The following is a 14,452-nucleotide window of genomic DNA, read 5'->3' as shown; positions in this document are numbered from 1 at the left end:
GGACGCTGTCTGCTGTAATGTGTAAAAAGGGGGATGCTGTCTGACGTAATGTGTAAAAAGGGGACGCTGTCTGACGTAATGTGTAAAAAGGGGACGCTAACTGCCGTAATGTGTAAAAAGGGGACGCTAACTGCCGTAATGTGTAAAAAGGGGGACGCTGTCTGCCGTAATGTGTAAAAAGGGGGACGCTGTCTGCCGTAATGTGTAAAAAGGGGACGCTGTCTGCCGTAATGTGTAAAAAGGGGGACGCTGTCTGCCATAATGTGTAATTAGGAGGAATCTGTCTGCCGTAATGTGTAAAAAAGGGGGACGCTGTCTGCCGTAATGTGTAAAAAAGGGGGACGCTGTCTGCCGTAATGTGCAAAAAGGGGACGGTGTCTGCCGTAATGTGTAAAAAGGGGACGCTGTCTGCCACAGTGTGTAAAAGGGGCTCTACCTGGTGTAGTGGCGCTGTGAAGCGTAATTTGAATAATGGAGACTACTGTGCACCGTAGTATGAATTGGTATTATCTTGTGGCCACGCCCCTATATATTTTTTGCACGCATGCGGTGCGCACTGCCCCTATCTTGCATAGGGGGGGCACCAATGCCGTTTCTTGCTCACGGCGCTAAAATGCCTTGTTATGGCACTGTTTAGTACTATCGTTTTCACCTGCCACTGCAGGACACACCCCTGAATGGCAATAAATATGCCCAAAGGTGGACATAAACACGGCCTTTGGGCGGAGCACGACACACACCCTCAACAGAAAGCTTGGCATATTCTGCTGCCACTTGGAATCTCCCTGAAACTAGTTTTCAAAAGTAGGCAAGTATGCATATATGATACTACAAACAATCCGTATGCAGCGCAGTAAGTGGAACTACACGTCTCAGCAAATCCCCATACAGCACAATCCCCAGGATGTCCTCCCAGAAAGGAGTGATTAGAGTGCAGGATAGATACACCTTGCCAGGCTGTAGCTCACAGCTGATGTAGAACTACATGTCCCAGCAGGTTTTGGCAGCCATAGCCACTGGTAGCCTACCACCTATGTAATGTCTCAGAAAGAGGGTAGAAGAGATGACTGCGAGTGCGTCCTGCATCTCCCTCCCACATTGCTCTGTATTCCTGGAATCTTCACTAACCCTCTCCCTTTCGGAGCCCCCCTACGGTCACCCCCACACCTTGCCGTTGGTGGGCGGCTCCTGGATGTAGATGTTGCTCATTTTCTGTCAGTTCTTCCTGGAAAACAAACTGGCGCGTGCAGGCGGCACTGTCCGGACCGCACCACTCTGCGCCCACCGGGGGGGGGAATCAAAAAGACATCATTCTAAACCAGCCCAGCGGAACAAATACATAACAGCCTATTACAAAATATAGATTTTGCCTTTTTTTTTTTTTTTTTTAACCAACCACGACCTATGTTGTCGTATACAGGAGTAGTAGCGACACCATTCACAAGTTCACTGCCTCCCCACCTAACTCTTGGTGCTGCCCTGGTGCACCAGCTAAATGAATCCGCCGGAAACTGAGTACTTGCAATTCCCCCCCCCCCCAGCATCTCTGAGGCAGTGATCAGCAAGGATACCTGTAATACGCGGGGTGTAAGACGCAGCTGTCCGGTTGAGGCCTTCCTATCAATGGCTGTGCCAGGTGAGTGCCGGCCTGTGTGGGCAGCTACAGGTGCTCTCTCCCATCTGCCTGTAACACTGACAGCTACTGGGCTCCTCTCCCTCATCTTACAGCTCCATGCACGTTCCCAGCACAGTATATGTATGTATATGTATATATATCTATATATCATACCCTCCAACTGTACCTTTTTAATAGGTACAGTACCTTTTTTTTTTTTTTTAATGGTCTGTACCTATTTTTGGCTCTCCAAACTTCCATTGAAAGTATAGGAAAAGAGACATGACCACACCCCCTTTTCTGATTTGTACCGATTTTTGTGTGTAAAATGTTGGAGGGTATGTATACACACTCTCACACACACACACACACACACACACACACGTGTGGTGGGCAATAAGCAGCCCTGCAGCTGCTGTGTAACTACACATCCCATCATGTCATGCCACAATCTTGCTATCAAGGCATGCTGAAACTGACAGGGTATGCTAGAATTTGTAGTTCAGCCGCAGCTGAGGGCCACTTATTGCCCATCCCTGTTTGAGTGGTAGTAAAATACACTCTGTCTATAGTGTGCAGCCAGGTGTTTCTGTGTAGGCGTGTGCACGACAATGCTCCACATCGGTAGGAAGTAGGTTAGTTCTGTGATAGTGCCACATCAATTGATAAGGATGGCCATTGGCACTGGTGGCTCACAATCATCAATGTTTTAGTTCCGATGGAAATGCATTTGCAATTTGGTGTTGGGATTGTGACAGTGGCCACCGTCACTTGCTTCCTTCCGACGTGTGTCCTCCCAGTGTGTGGTGGTGATGATGATTATCATCATCCTATATTTATATGGCGCCACATAGCATTCGCAACGCACAATTACAGTGTACGTAAACAAGCGAAACTACAGTGACATGCAATTCAAAACAATATATAGGACAAGTACAGGGTATATTACCACAGCTGCGTCAGCAGACGATACTGGAATAAGTATCAGGGTAACTGAAAACCGAGGGATTTTTATTGTCGTCGAAGGGAGTATTGAAAAGAAGGGGTGGTCTTCAGTATGCCGACTGTCGGGATCCCGGCGCACAGTATACCAGCGCCGGAATCCCGACAGCCAGTATACCGACACTTTTTCTCCCTCGTGGTAGTCCACGACCCCCTGGAGGGAGAATAATTAGCGTGGCGTGCGTAGTGCGCCACTGTGCCCGCAAGGGGCTCATTTGCGCTCGCCACGCTGTCGGTATACCGGCAGTCGGGCGCCGGTATGCTGGGCGCCGGCATCCCAAAAAAGAAGATAGGTTAAGTAGGAAAGCTTACATTCTAAAGGGGAGGGGCACACATACAGGGGTGTCACAGATGGGGTAGAAAGTGAGCATGTGACAGAGGGTTAGGATGAGAGACAGCTGGGTTTGGTGAAGAAGTGGGTCTTGAGAGCCTGTTTGAAGTTTTGTGGAGAGTCTTGAGTGGGACAGGTAGGGAATGAAAATGAAATATATAGTGTTACATGTGCTGCGATCACACTGCGCCGGTGCCAAGGTACCTTAGCGCTCACACTAACATTTTATACACAGTGCTTGGCACGAAGGGACCATTTTGGGGGAAGTTAACATGAGAGTGGCGGCAAAAATGCAGGCATGTCATGGCCATTTTCGAGGCGTGTATCTGCCTTCAGCTGTGATCATATACATGGAAAAACTTTGCACCAGCATCGCTACTGCCAGTCGGCGTAGCCATAGGACAACCGTAGGAGGCGATGTTCCTCATTATTACGTCACTGCAGCACCTGAGTATGGAATCTGCGTAGGATTTTGCAATGGCTCCGGTCGGCGTCTATCTTCTTTCCTGGGCTGCAGCTTCACTCGTGATGATTAGCAATTCCATAACATAGAAAAAAAAGCAGTTGTGTATGAATTTGCGTACAAATATGAAGTAGGCCCAAAGTCACAGCAATTCACACTCGGTCTAGTGTTCATTCAAGCATCCCGTGCCTGTCACAACCCATGCAGTTCCTCTCTCCTCTGGTGCTGAGATGCAGACCAGAGTGTGCTATAAGCACAAGAGCAGGAAGCGGCACTCCAGGCAGGAAAGAGAAACTGCACGGGTTGTGACAGGTGCAGAGTGCTAGAATGAACTCTACAGACTCAGAAATGCCTTGAACATATATTGGCTGTTCCTAGGAGCTGGCTATGTAGATGCACGAAGATGGTCTGTCTTATGAGCATGTTATGGAAGTGTTTGTGAATTCGGGTGCACAATCGCTCACATTCACTCACACACTCTGACGGCCAATCTGCAACTAGCATGGGGCTAGTACAAGTTTCTGTGATGTGACCCATGGTTGACTCTAACAGTGGGCGTCTCAATCCTGGATTCACAGCCGTACACCAGGGAAGCGCTTGTAGCTGTATTTGCATAAAATGTCAGAAGCAGTGACTGCAAAAAGACGCACACGAGGATGCTGCAGAGTCCAACTCGGGATCAGGCCGATAGCCCCAGATTGGCAGTTATCGTACATGCCAGTATTGCACCTGGGGTCGAGTATTTGATTCTGATGGTGCTGTCTGTGTGGAGTTTGTGTGTGTTTTAGTCTGGCTCACTCTCACTCCCCACTGATTCTGATAAAAAAAAAAAAATAATGTTTGTGTGGTAGGGAATTTACACTTGTAAGCTTCAATGGACACAGACTGATATGATTGATAAACAAATATAAATTATACAGAGCTACATAATATGGTGTTACCTTTATACATTAATGATGATATTCCATTATACAGTATATAGCTAACATGCACACATAGAACCGGATGTAATGCAGTGTGAGACAGCCGGAGCTCCACAATTCCAGCTGAACTGCTACTTTTTTTGAGGGGGGGAGGCGGGTAAAGCAGCAAACATTTACAAGACAAAACCAGGTTGCCCTGTAAATGTTTTTCTCTAACGTCCTAAGTGGATGCTGGGGACTCCGTAAGGACCATGGGGATTAGCGGCTCTGCAGGAGACTGGGCACAAAAGTAAAGCTTTAGAACTACCTGGTGTGCACTGGCTCCTCCCCCTATGACCCTTCTCCAAGCCTCAGTTAGATTTCTCTGCCCGAACGAGAAGGGTGCACACTAGGTGGCTCTCCTGAGCTGCTTAGTGAAAAGTTTTAGTTTTAGGTTTTTTATTTTCAGTGAGACCTGCTGGCCACAGGCTCACTGCATCGAGGGACTAAGGGGAGAAGAAGCGAACTCACCTGCGTGCAGAGTGGATTGGGCTTCTTAGGCTACTGGACATTAGCTCCAGAGGGACGATCACAGGCCCAGCCATGGATGGGTCCCAGAGCCGCGCCGCCGGCCCCCTTACAGAGCCAGAAGACAGAAGAGGTCCGGAAAATCGGCGGCAGAAGACGTCCTGTCTTCAACAAGGTAGCGCACAGCACTGCAGCTGTGCGCCATTGCTCTCAGCACACTTCACACTCCGGTCACTGAGGGTGCAGGGCGCTGGGGGGGGGGGGCGCCCTGAGACGCAATAAAAACACCTTGGATGGCAAAAAAATGCATCACATATAGCTCCTGGGCTATATGGATGCATTTAACCCCTGCCAGAATACTTAGAAAAACGGGAGATAAGGCCGCCGATAAGGGGGCGGAGCCTATCTCCTCAGCACACTGGCGCCATTTTCCCTCACAGCTCCGTTGGAGGGAAGCTCCCTGGCTCTCCCCTGCAGTCACTACACTACAGAAAGGGTTAAAAAAGAGAGGGGGGGCACTAATTACGCGCAGTATAAAAGATACAGCAGCTATAAGGGGAAAAACACTTATATAAGGTTATCCCTGTATATATATATAGCGCTCTGGTGTGTGCTGGCAAACTCTCCCTCTGTCTCCCCAAAGGGCTAGTGGGGTCCTGTCCTCTATCAGAGCATTCCCTGTGTGTGTGCTGTATGTCGGTACGTTTGTGTCGACATGTATGAGGAGAAAAATGATGTGGAGACGGAGCAGATTGCCTGTAATAGTGATGTCACCCCCTAGGGGGTCGACACCTGAGTGGATGAACTGTTGGAAGGAATTACGTGACAGTGTCAGCTCTGTATAAAAGACAGTGGTTGACATGAGACAGCCGGCTACTCAGCTTGTGCCTGTCCAGACGTCTCATAGGCCGTCAGGGGCTCTAAAGCGCCCGTTACCTCAGATGGCAGATATAGACGCCGACACGGATACTGACTCCAGTGTCGACGAAGAGACAAATGTGACTTCCAGTAGGGCCACACGTTACATGATGGAGGCAATGAAAAATGTTTTACACATTTCTGATAATACGAGTACCACCAAAAAGGGGTATTATGTTCGGTGAGGAAAAACTACCTGTAGTTTTCCTGAATCTGAGAAATTAAATGAGGTGTGTGATGATGCGTGGGTTTCCCCCGATAACAACTGATAATTTCTAAAATGTTATTGGCATTATATCCTTTCCCGCCAGAGGTTAGGGTGCGTTGGGAAACACCCCCTAGGGTGGATAAAGCGCTCACACGCTTGTAAGGGCTCTACCCTCTCCTGAGATGGCCGCCCTTAAGGATCCTGCTGATAGAAAGCAGGAGGGTATCCTAAAATGTATTTACACACATACTGGTGTTATACTGCGACCAGCAATCGCCTCAGCCTGGATGTGCAGTGCTGGGTTGGCGTGGTCGGATTCCCTGACTGAAAATATTGATACCCTAGATAGGGACAGTATATTTTTGCCTATAGAGCATTTAAAAGATGCATTTCTATACATGCGTGATACACAGCGGAATATTTGCCGACTGGCATCAAGTTTAAGTGCGTTGTCCATTTCTACCAGTAGAGGGTTATGGACACGACAGTGGTCAGGTGATGCGGATTTCAAACGAGAGGAGTTATTTGGGGTCGGTCTTTCAGACCTGGTGGCCACGGCAACAGCTGGGAAATCCACGTTTGTACCCCAGGTCGCCTCTCAACATGAGAAGACGCCGTATTATCAGGCGCAGTCTTTTCGTGGACAAGCGGGCAAAAGGTTCCTCATTTCTGCCCGTGACAGAGGGAGGGGAAAAAAGGCTGCAGAAATCAGCCAGTTCCCAGGAACAGAAACCCTCTCCCGCCTCTGCCAAGCCCTCAGTATGACGCTGGGGCTTTACAAGCAGAATCGGGCACGGTGGGGGGCCCGTCTCAGTGAATTTCAGCGCGCAGTGGGCTCACTCGCAAGTAGACCCCTGGATCCTTCAGGTGATATCTCAGGGGTACAAATTGGAATTCGAGACGTCTCCCCCTCGCCGTTTCCTAAAGTCGGCTTTACCGATGTCTCCTTCTGACAGGGAGACAGTTTTGGAAGCCATTCACAAGCTGTATTCCCAGCAGGTGATAATCAAGGTACCCCTCCTGCAACAGGGAACGGGGTATTATTCCACACTGTTGTGGTACCGAAGCCGGACGGCTCGGTGAGACCGATTCTAAATCTAAAATCTTTGAACACTTACATACAGAGGTTCAAATTCAAGATTGAGTCACTCAGAGCAGTGATTGCGAACCTGGAAGAAAGGGACTACATGATGTCTCGGGACATCAAGGATGCTTACCTTCATGTCCAAATTTACCCTTCTCACCAAGGGTACCTCAGGTTTATGGTACAGAACTGTCACTATCAGTTCAGACGCTGCCGTATGGATGGTCCACGGCACCCCGGGTCTTTACCAAGGTAATGGCCGAAATGATGATGATCCTTCAAAGGAAGGGAATTTTAGTTATCCCTTACTTGGACGATTCCCTGATAAGGGTAAGATCCAGGGAACAGTTGGAGGTCGGTGTAGCACTATCTCAGGTAGTGTTGCGGCAGCACGATTGGATTCTCAATATTCCAAAATCGCAGCTGGTTCCGACGACTCGTCTTCTGTTCCTAGGGATGATCCTGGACACAGTCCAGAAAAAGGTGTTTCTCCCGGAGGAGAAAGCCAGGGAGTTATCCGAGCTAGTCAGGAACCTACTAAAACCGAGCCAAGTCTCAGTGCATCAATGCACAAGGGTTCTGGGTAAAATGGTGGCTTCCTATGAAGCAATCCCATTCGGCAGATTCCACGCAAGAACTTTCCAGTGGGACCTGCTGGACAAATGGTCCGAGTCGCATCTTCAGATGCATCAGCGGATAACCCTGTCACCAAGAACAAGGGTGTCCCTCCTGTGTTGGTTGCAGAGTGCTCATCTTCTAGAGGGCCGCAGATTCGGCATTCAGGACTGGGTCCTGGTGACCACGGATGCCAGCCTGCGAGGCTGGGGAGCAGTCACACAGGGAAGGAATTTCCAGGGCTTATGGTCAAGCCTGGAGACATCACTTCACATAAATATCCTGAAGCTAAGGGCCATTTACAATGCTCTAAGCTTAGCAAGACCTCTGCTTCAAGGTCAGCCGGTGTTGATCCAGTCGGACAACATCACGGCAGTCACCCACGTAAAACAGACAGGGTGGCACTAGAAGCAGGAGGGCAATGGCAGAAGCTGCAAGGATTCTTCGCTGGGCGGAAAATCATGTGATAGCACTGTCAGCAATTCCGGGAGTGGACAGCTGGGAAGCAGACTTCCTCAGCAGACACGACCTCCACCCGGGAGAGTGGGGACTTCACACAGAAGTCTTCCACATGATTATAAACCGTTGGGAAAAACTCGACAGGTATTGCGCCAGGTCAAGGGACCCTCAGGCAATAGCTGTAGACGCTCTGGTAACACCGTGGGTGTATAAGTCAGTGTATGTGTTCCCTCATCTGCCTCTCATACCCAAGGTACTGAGATTGATAAGATGGAGAGGAGTAAGCACTATATTCGTGGCTCCGGATTGGCCAAGAAGGACTTGGTAACCGGAACTTCAAGAGATGCTCACGGAGGATCCGTGGCCTCTACCTCGAAGAAGGGACCTGCTCCAGCAAGGACCCTGTCTGTTCCAAGACTTACCGCGGCTGCGTTTGACGGCATGGCGGTTGAACGCCGGATCCTGAAGGAAAAAAGGCATTCCGGATGAAGTCATCCCTATCCTGATCAAAGCCAGGAAGGATGTAACCGCAAAACATTATCACCGCATTTGGCGAAAATGTGGTGCGAGGCCAGTAAGGCCCGACGGAGGAAATTCAACTGGGTCGATTCCTACATTTCCTGCAAACAGGAGTGTCTATGGGCCTGAAATTGGGGGTCCATTAAGGTTCAAATTTCGGCCCTGTCAATTTTTTTCCAAAAAGAACTAGCTTCAGTCCCTGAAGTTCGGACGTTGTAAAAGGGGTACTGCATATACAGCCTCCTTTTGTGCCTCCAGTGGCACCTTGGGATCTCAATGTAGTTTTTGGTTTCCAAAAGTCACATTGGTTTGAACCACTTAAATCTGTGGAGTTAAAATATCTCACATGGAAAGTGGTCATGCTGTTGGCCTTGGCCTGGGCCAGGCGCGTGTCAGAATTGGCGGCTTTATCCTGTAAAAGCCCTTATCTGATTTTCCATTCGGACAGGGCGGAATTGAGGACTCGTCCTCAGTTTCTCCCTAAGGTGGTTTCAGCGTTTCACCTGAACCAACCTATTGTGGTGCCTGCGGCTACTAAGGACTTGGAGGACTCCAAGTTGCTAGACGTTGTCAGGGCCCTGAAAATATATATTTCCAGGACGGCTGGAGTCAGAAAATCTGACTCGCTGTTTATCCTGTATGCACCCAACAAGCTGGGTGCTCCTGCTTCTAAGCAGACTATTGCTCGTTGGATTTGTAGTACAATTCAGCTTGCACATTCTGTGGCAGGCCTGCCACAGCCAAAAATCTATAAATGCCCACTCCACAAGGAAGATGGGCTCATCTTGGGCGGTTGCCCGAGGGGTCTCGGCTTTACAACTTTGCCGAGCAGCTACTTGGTCAGGAGCAAATACGTTTGTAAAATTCTACAAAATTGATACCCTGACTGAGGAGGACCTGGAGTTCTCATTTGGTGCTGCAGAGTCATCCGTACTCTCCCGCCCGTTTGGGAGCTTTGGTATAATCCCCATGGTCCTTACGGAGTCCCCAGCATTCACTTAGGACGTTAGAGAAAATAAGAATTTACTTACCGATAATTCTATTTCTCATAGTCTGTAGTGGATGCTGGGCGCCCATCCCAAGTGCGGATTGTCTGCAATACTGGTACATCGTTATTGTTACCAAAAAATCGGGTTATTGCTGTAGTGAGCCATCTTTTTTATAGAGGCTCCTCTGTTATCATGCTGTTAACTGGGTTTAGATCACGAGTTGTACGGTGTGATTGGTGTGGCTGGTATGAGTCTTACCCGGGATTCAAAATCCTTCCTTATTGTGTACGCTCGTCCGGGCACAGTATCCTAACTGAGGCTTGGAGGAGGGTCATAGGGGGAGGAGCCAGTGCACACCAGGTAGTTCTAAAGCTTTACTTTTGTGCCCAGTCTCCTGCGGAGCCGCTAATCCCCATGGTCCTTACGGAGTCCCCAGCATCCACTACGGACTACGAGAAATAGAATTATCGGTAAGTAAATTCTTATTTTTTTCTTTCTTCTTTATATAAAGGAGCAATCAACAACTTGTGATTAAGGGCGAAATCTCAGAGCTCTGGCCGTCTCGCACTGCGTTATATCTATTCCATAGCCTTGAATCTTACATTTCATTCTTAAAGGCACCACATACTGTTCGCAGCCTCATACAGGGATCATATAGTGTGACTTGACATATCACAAATGCAGTAAAGGTAAGCCTACATAGATTTCAAACACGGCATAAAACCCCCCACCTTTTTTCGGTCATTTCAACTCGCCACCTCGGGATAGCGAGCTGAAATGCTGGCGCCGGCAACTGGTCGTGCCTGAATGGAGAAACTATTGAATAGCTCTGTTGGGTGCCGTTTACTGACAGGAAGGAAGACCGTCTGTGAGAGCTTCCATACTTACGGGAGGAGTGAACGGTTGGATGGTGACCTGGGAAGAAGAGCAGGTCAAAGTAGGGAAGACTTAGGAGCAGGGTTTGCAGGCGTTGATGAAATGGTGTATTTTGAATTTACAGCTAGTGAGACTGCTAGAAAGTCTGACATAGGAGGGGTACAGAGTGGGATAAATCTGGAAGGTGGCCATGTGAGGCGTTAACTAGAGATTAGGTGATGCGGCAATCAGTGGAGAGTGATGGCAAGTGTGGACAATCATGAATTTGGAGATGTACTGTAGGAAGGCCAGGATTGATTGCAAGCGTTTTGTTTGTGATGGTGAAGAGTTAGAATTGGATTCTGAGACATAAAGGGAGGCAGTGAAGCATGTTGCAGAGGGGGGAGAATAGATGAATGGCAGCGTTCTGCATAGGTTGCGGAAATGTTGTAAGGGGCAGTTCGGAGAATAGGAAGTTTCAGTTGTCTATACAGGAGTTGATGAGTGTGTAGTTAAGAGGTTTGGTGGCATCAGGGGTGAAAAAAGGCCTTATCCTAGAGATGTTGTAGAGGTAGAAACTGCAAGAGTAAAAAATATTTTGAATGTCCTGGCTAAATGAAAAGAGAGAAGGCAAGCATGATGTCAAACTTGTGCAACAACCAGGAAGAGAAGATGGAGTTTTTTTTCAACAGAGATATCTATAGAGGGCAAAAATGAGATGTCCATGAAAGGTGGAAGACCAGTTTAGTTTTGATCACATTTAATTTGAGTAAGCGCTGGGACTACCAGGATGTGATGGCAGAGTGGGAGGTTTGAGCAGTGTTTGAGACTGAAAGAGCTGATGAGTTTTTTTTTGTTTTTTTTTTTAAGGGCAGAGGAAGGGAACACACCGTGAAAATAAAAGTTTTATTTACACATACGTGCACACTCACACATACTTACCTAGTGTCCCACAGAGCCCCTCGGTCCCCTTGTTTAGTAGAATCCATTAGGGTACCTGTGTAAATAAATAAAAAATATTAATTAAGAAAAAAAAACAACAACAATATACTCACCAAGAATCCTGTGTAGATCGGTCCTCTTCATTCCCAGTATGCATCCACAGGGTTAAAAAAACAAATCAACCTGGTCCAACGCACTAAAGGGGATACATGTTTACTCTTGTGGATGACCTCAATTAACCTCGCAGTCTACCGCAGGCTGCAATTTTCCCACCAGTGACTATAATGGGGGACTGCTATCCTCCATTATAGCCGAGGCGCTCTCCTGATTGGCTGTGCGCTCCTGGCCTGTCAATCAGGAGAGCGCTATGATGTGGTGCTCCCTGATTGGCTGCCGGATCCTTTAGTGACAGGAGTCGCAGGGGATCCCGGAATTTGGGGAAAAAAGATACATGTATCCCCTTTAGTGCATTGGAGTGGGTTGATTTTTTTTCTTTTTCTTTTTTTTTTATTAACCCTGTGGATGCCTAATGGGAACGAAGAGGACCGATCTACATCAGATTCTTGATGAGTATATTGGTTTTTTTTTTAACACAGGTACCTAATGGATTTTATTAGACAAGGGGGCCAAGGGGCTCCGTGGGACACTAGGTAATTATATGTGAGTGTGCATGTACAGTATGTGTAAATAAACTTTTATTTTCACGGTGTATGTGTCTTGTCTTTTTTGGGGTATTTCTTTTGTTGTTGAACTTCAGGTACTAGTGGGCCTGTTAATTCCCCGCATGCTGGTACTTTGTAGTTCTCCAAGTACCAGCATGTGGTGGAGGCTTGCTGGGACTTATAGTTCCACAGCAAAAGACAATATTCTTAACACTTTCACGGCTATCAGCCCAGCACCCACCACCCAGGGATGCTGGGGGCAGCCTCGGGCTTCATCCCTGGCCCTCGGGTACCTGGAGGGGGAGGACCCCTATATTTACATACTCCGTTGCAAACAGAAGTGTTTTATATCAAATTATCCAGCACAGTCTCCTGGTGCGTCCTAATGACTTCCCATTGTGACTAATACCCCTTTGGACAGAAATTACCCAGCATTTCAGTGCCGAGTCATTTTGCTGGTCTCTGCCTGACACCCCCCCCCTTCTTTTCACACAGAGAAGCAAATTGCCGGGTCAAGAATTTCTACCCAGTAATTTGCGGATAAAAACTGGTATTTCGTCTGTGTGAAATGGTCAACCTGGTCCGAAATTCCTGGGTCTCCAACCCTGGTAAATTCCTGGGTCGAAGTTCCAGGAATTTCAACCAGGGTTGGTCTTTCACGCAGAAAAAGGACCCGTGTTTTCGGCAAATTACTGGGTAGAACTGCTTCACCTGGTAATTTAATTTTCTGTGTGAAAAATCTAGCACTATGCTATCAGTTGCCAGGCTACTCGCGCTAGTGTATTAAGGCTAGATGTATGAGAGCACATCTGTAAGTCATTATTAATATACTTTTGATCCTGACATTCTACATTGCATAAATGTTTTTGACAATGTCCTGATTCTTTATTGAGCCGTGGCTGAAATTATGTCCAACAAAGTGTGTTACAAGTAGCAAGGGGCCACACTTTCAAGACATGTTGCTAGGCTTTGATTCAAATCTGGCCCTGCTATATAAACAGAGGAAATGGAGGAGAGAAATTGTTGCAGAGAGTTGATGATAATGTAAAGATCTGAGAAAGCAGAGTACTCGGGAAATGGTAAATTGCCGGGTTGCTGTGCGGTGTGTAGGTCCCAAATTCCCGGGTCGCCTGACTCTGTAATTCATCTTGGGTATAAAGAAGGATTATACCTGGGCTATTACCGGGTCAGGTGCAGTGTGACTGTGTTTCCCAGGTCGATGCAGCCCGGTACCCGTTCACAGCATAGGGAGAAGGCGGCACAGAGATGATCTCATCTCCTAGCGCTGCCTCCGCACCTGCCCCCGATGACGGCGCGGTCCCAGCCCCCGATGGCAACCTGACCCAGCAATATGCTGGGTTGGGAAGCCAGTTCTCAGGGTCCAATGCCGAGTTGCACCCGGGAAGGACCCGTTTCCAATTCCCGGGTGCGATCTGGCATTAGTGATCTGAGAGCAGTATTACTAATGTGGAAACACAGAGCTGCAGAAAGAAAGTAGGAGGGTGCAGTTATATGAGCTACTCCTGTGACACCTACTGATGCGCTCACTCTGTAAGAGGTAAGGCACCGCTCCCCACTCTAACTACCTCACCACAGCAGTCACACTATGTGGCACTTCCCTTCGCTTGCCTCTTACACTCAACTGAATATTTTGTGGAACCATAACTAATATATTGAGCCATCTGTAATTAACTGAACTGGTTGTGTGTACTGACATGTCCATGGCTTATTCTTTGAACCAGCATATGCTACTGGCAGCATCAACCAGGTTTAAAAGGCTGGCATAAAGAAAACAAGACCGAGGCAGTGACTATCCTGATGAGTAGAAGAGTCAGTCCATTGGGGGAGGCCAAGAGTAGGTTAAACAGTAGTTTTGAGGCCAAAGCAGAATGTGGATTATCAATGGTAATGTTTAAATTATTATGTTGGTGATGTATAAGTACAAGGGATTGAGGTGAGGGGGTGACGTTGCGGGACAGACCAGACGTTGGTAAATATGGGGAATGAGATTAAATGTGGGCAAACAGGAGGTTACATTCATACATAATAGATGCAGAGAGCAATGGTGAAAGATCAATAGCATTAGATAAATAGCAGAAAACTCTGCAGACTGCTAGCTGCAATGTTGCTCTTTGCTGCTAACATTTTAGGCAGTGGCGGGGTCTTTGCAGTATTGCTATCCACAGGTAACAGGATACTTGGTGACAGGCTCCTTTGTAAGTTCTTAAACACTCGGGAGCTGTCCCTGAACCCACTTGCTTAATGCAGCTAATTCTGTACTATAGGGTTCTTTTAACCTGTCCTCAAAATATTGAAAGTAATCATTGGAAATGCATAAAGCAACATGGTTTTTATTGTCT

General features: G+C 47.8%; 2 protein-coding genes across 4 annotated transcripts in view; one reads left to right on the top strand and one right to left on the bottom strand.

Annotated features, from left to right (window-relative positions):
• Positions 1-1,275, bottom strand: part of CWC27 (CWC27 spliceosome associated cyclophilin) — a 643,952-nt gene extending 642,677 nt beyond the window's left edge. For both annotated transcript variants that reach the window (XM_063963134.1, XM_063963139.1), the window contains exon 1: positions 1,168-1,275. In XM_063963134.1, the coding sequence (XP_063819204.1) occupies positions 1,168-1,209 (42 nt within the window). In that variant the 5' untranslated portion in view covers positions 1,210-1,275. The remainder of the gene's footprint in view (positions 1-1,167) is intronic.
• Positions 1,276-1,435: 160 nt separating this feature from the next.
• SREK1IP1 (SREK1 interacting protein 1) overlaps positions 1,436-14,452 on the top strand; it is a 278,208-nt gene continuing 265,191 nt past the window's right edge. The window contains exon 1 of one of the 2 annotated variants that reach the window (XM_063963145.1): positions 1,436-1,636. In XM_063963145.1, the coding sequence (XP_063819215.1) occupies positions 1,624-1,636 (13 nt within the window). In that variant the 5' untranslated portion in view covers positions 1,436-1,623. The remainder of the gene's footprint in view (positions 1,637-14,452) is intronic. The other variant, XM_063963148.1, reaches the window with a different exon arrangement.

The sequence above is a fragment of the Pseudophryne corroboree genome, chromosome 1, assembly GCF_028390025.1.
Source record: "Pseudophryne corroboree isolate aPseCor3 chromosome 1, aPseCor3.hap2, whole genome shotgun sequence".
Lineage (NCBI taxonomy): Eukaryota > Metazoa > Chordata > Amphibia > Anura > Myobatrachidae > Pseudophryne > Pseudophryne corroboree.
The sequence above is the reverse complement of the archived record's forward strand: the minus strand, read 5'-3'. Positions and strand labels throughout refer to the sequence as shown.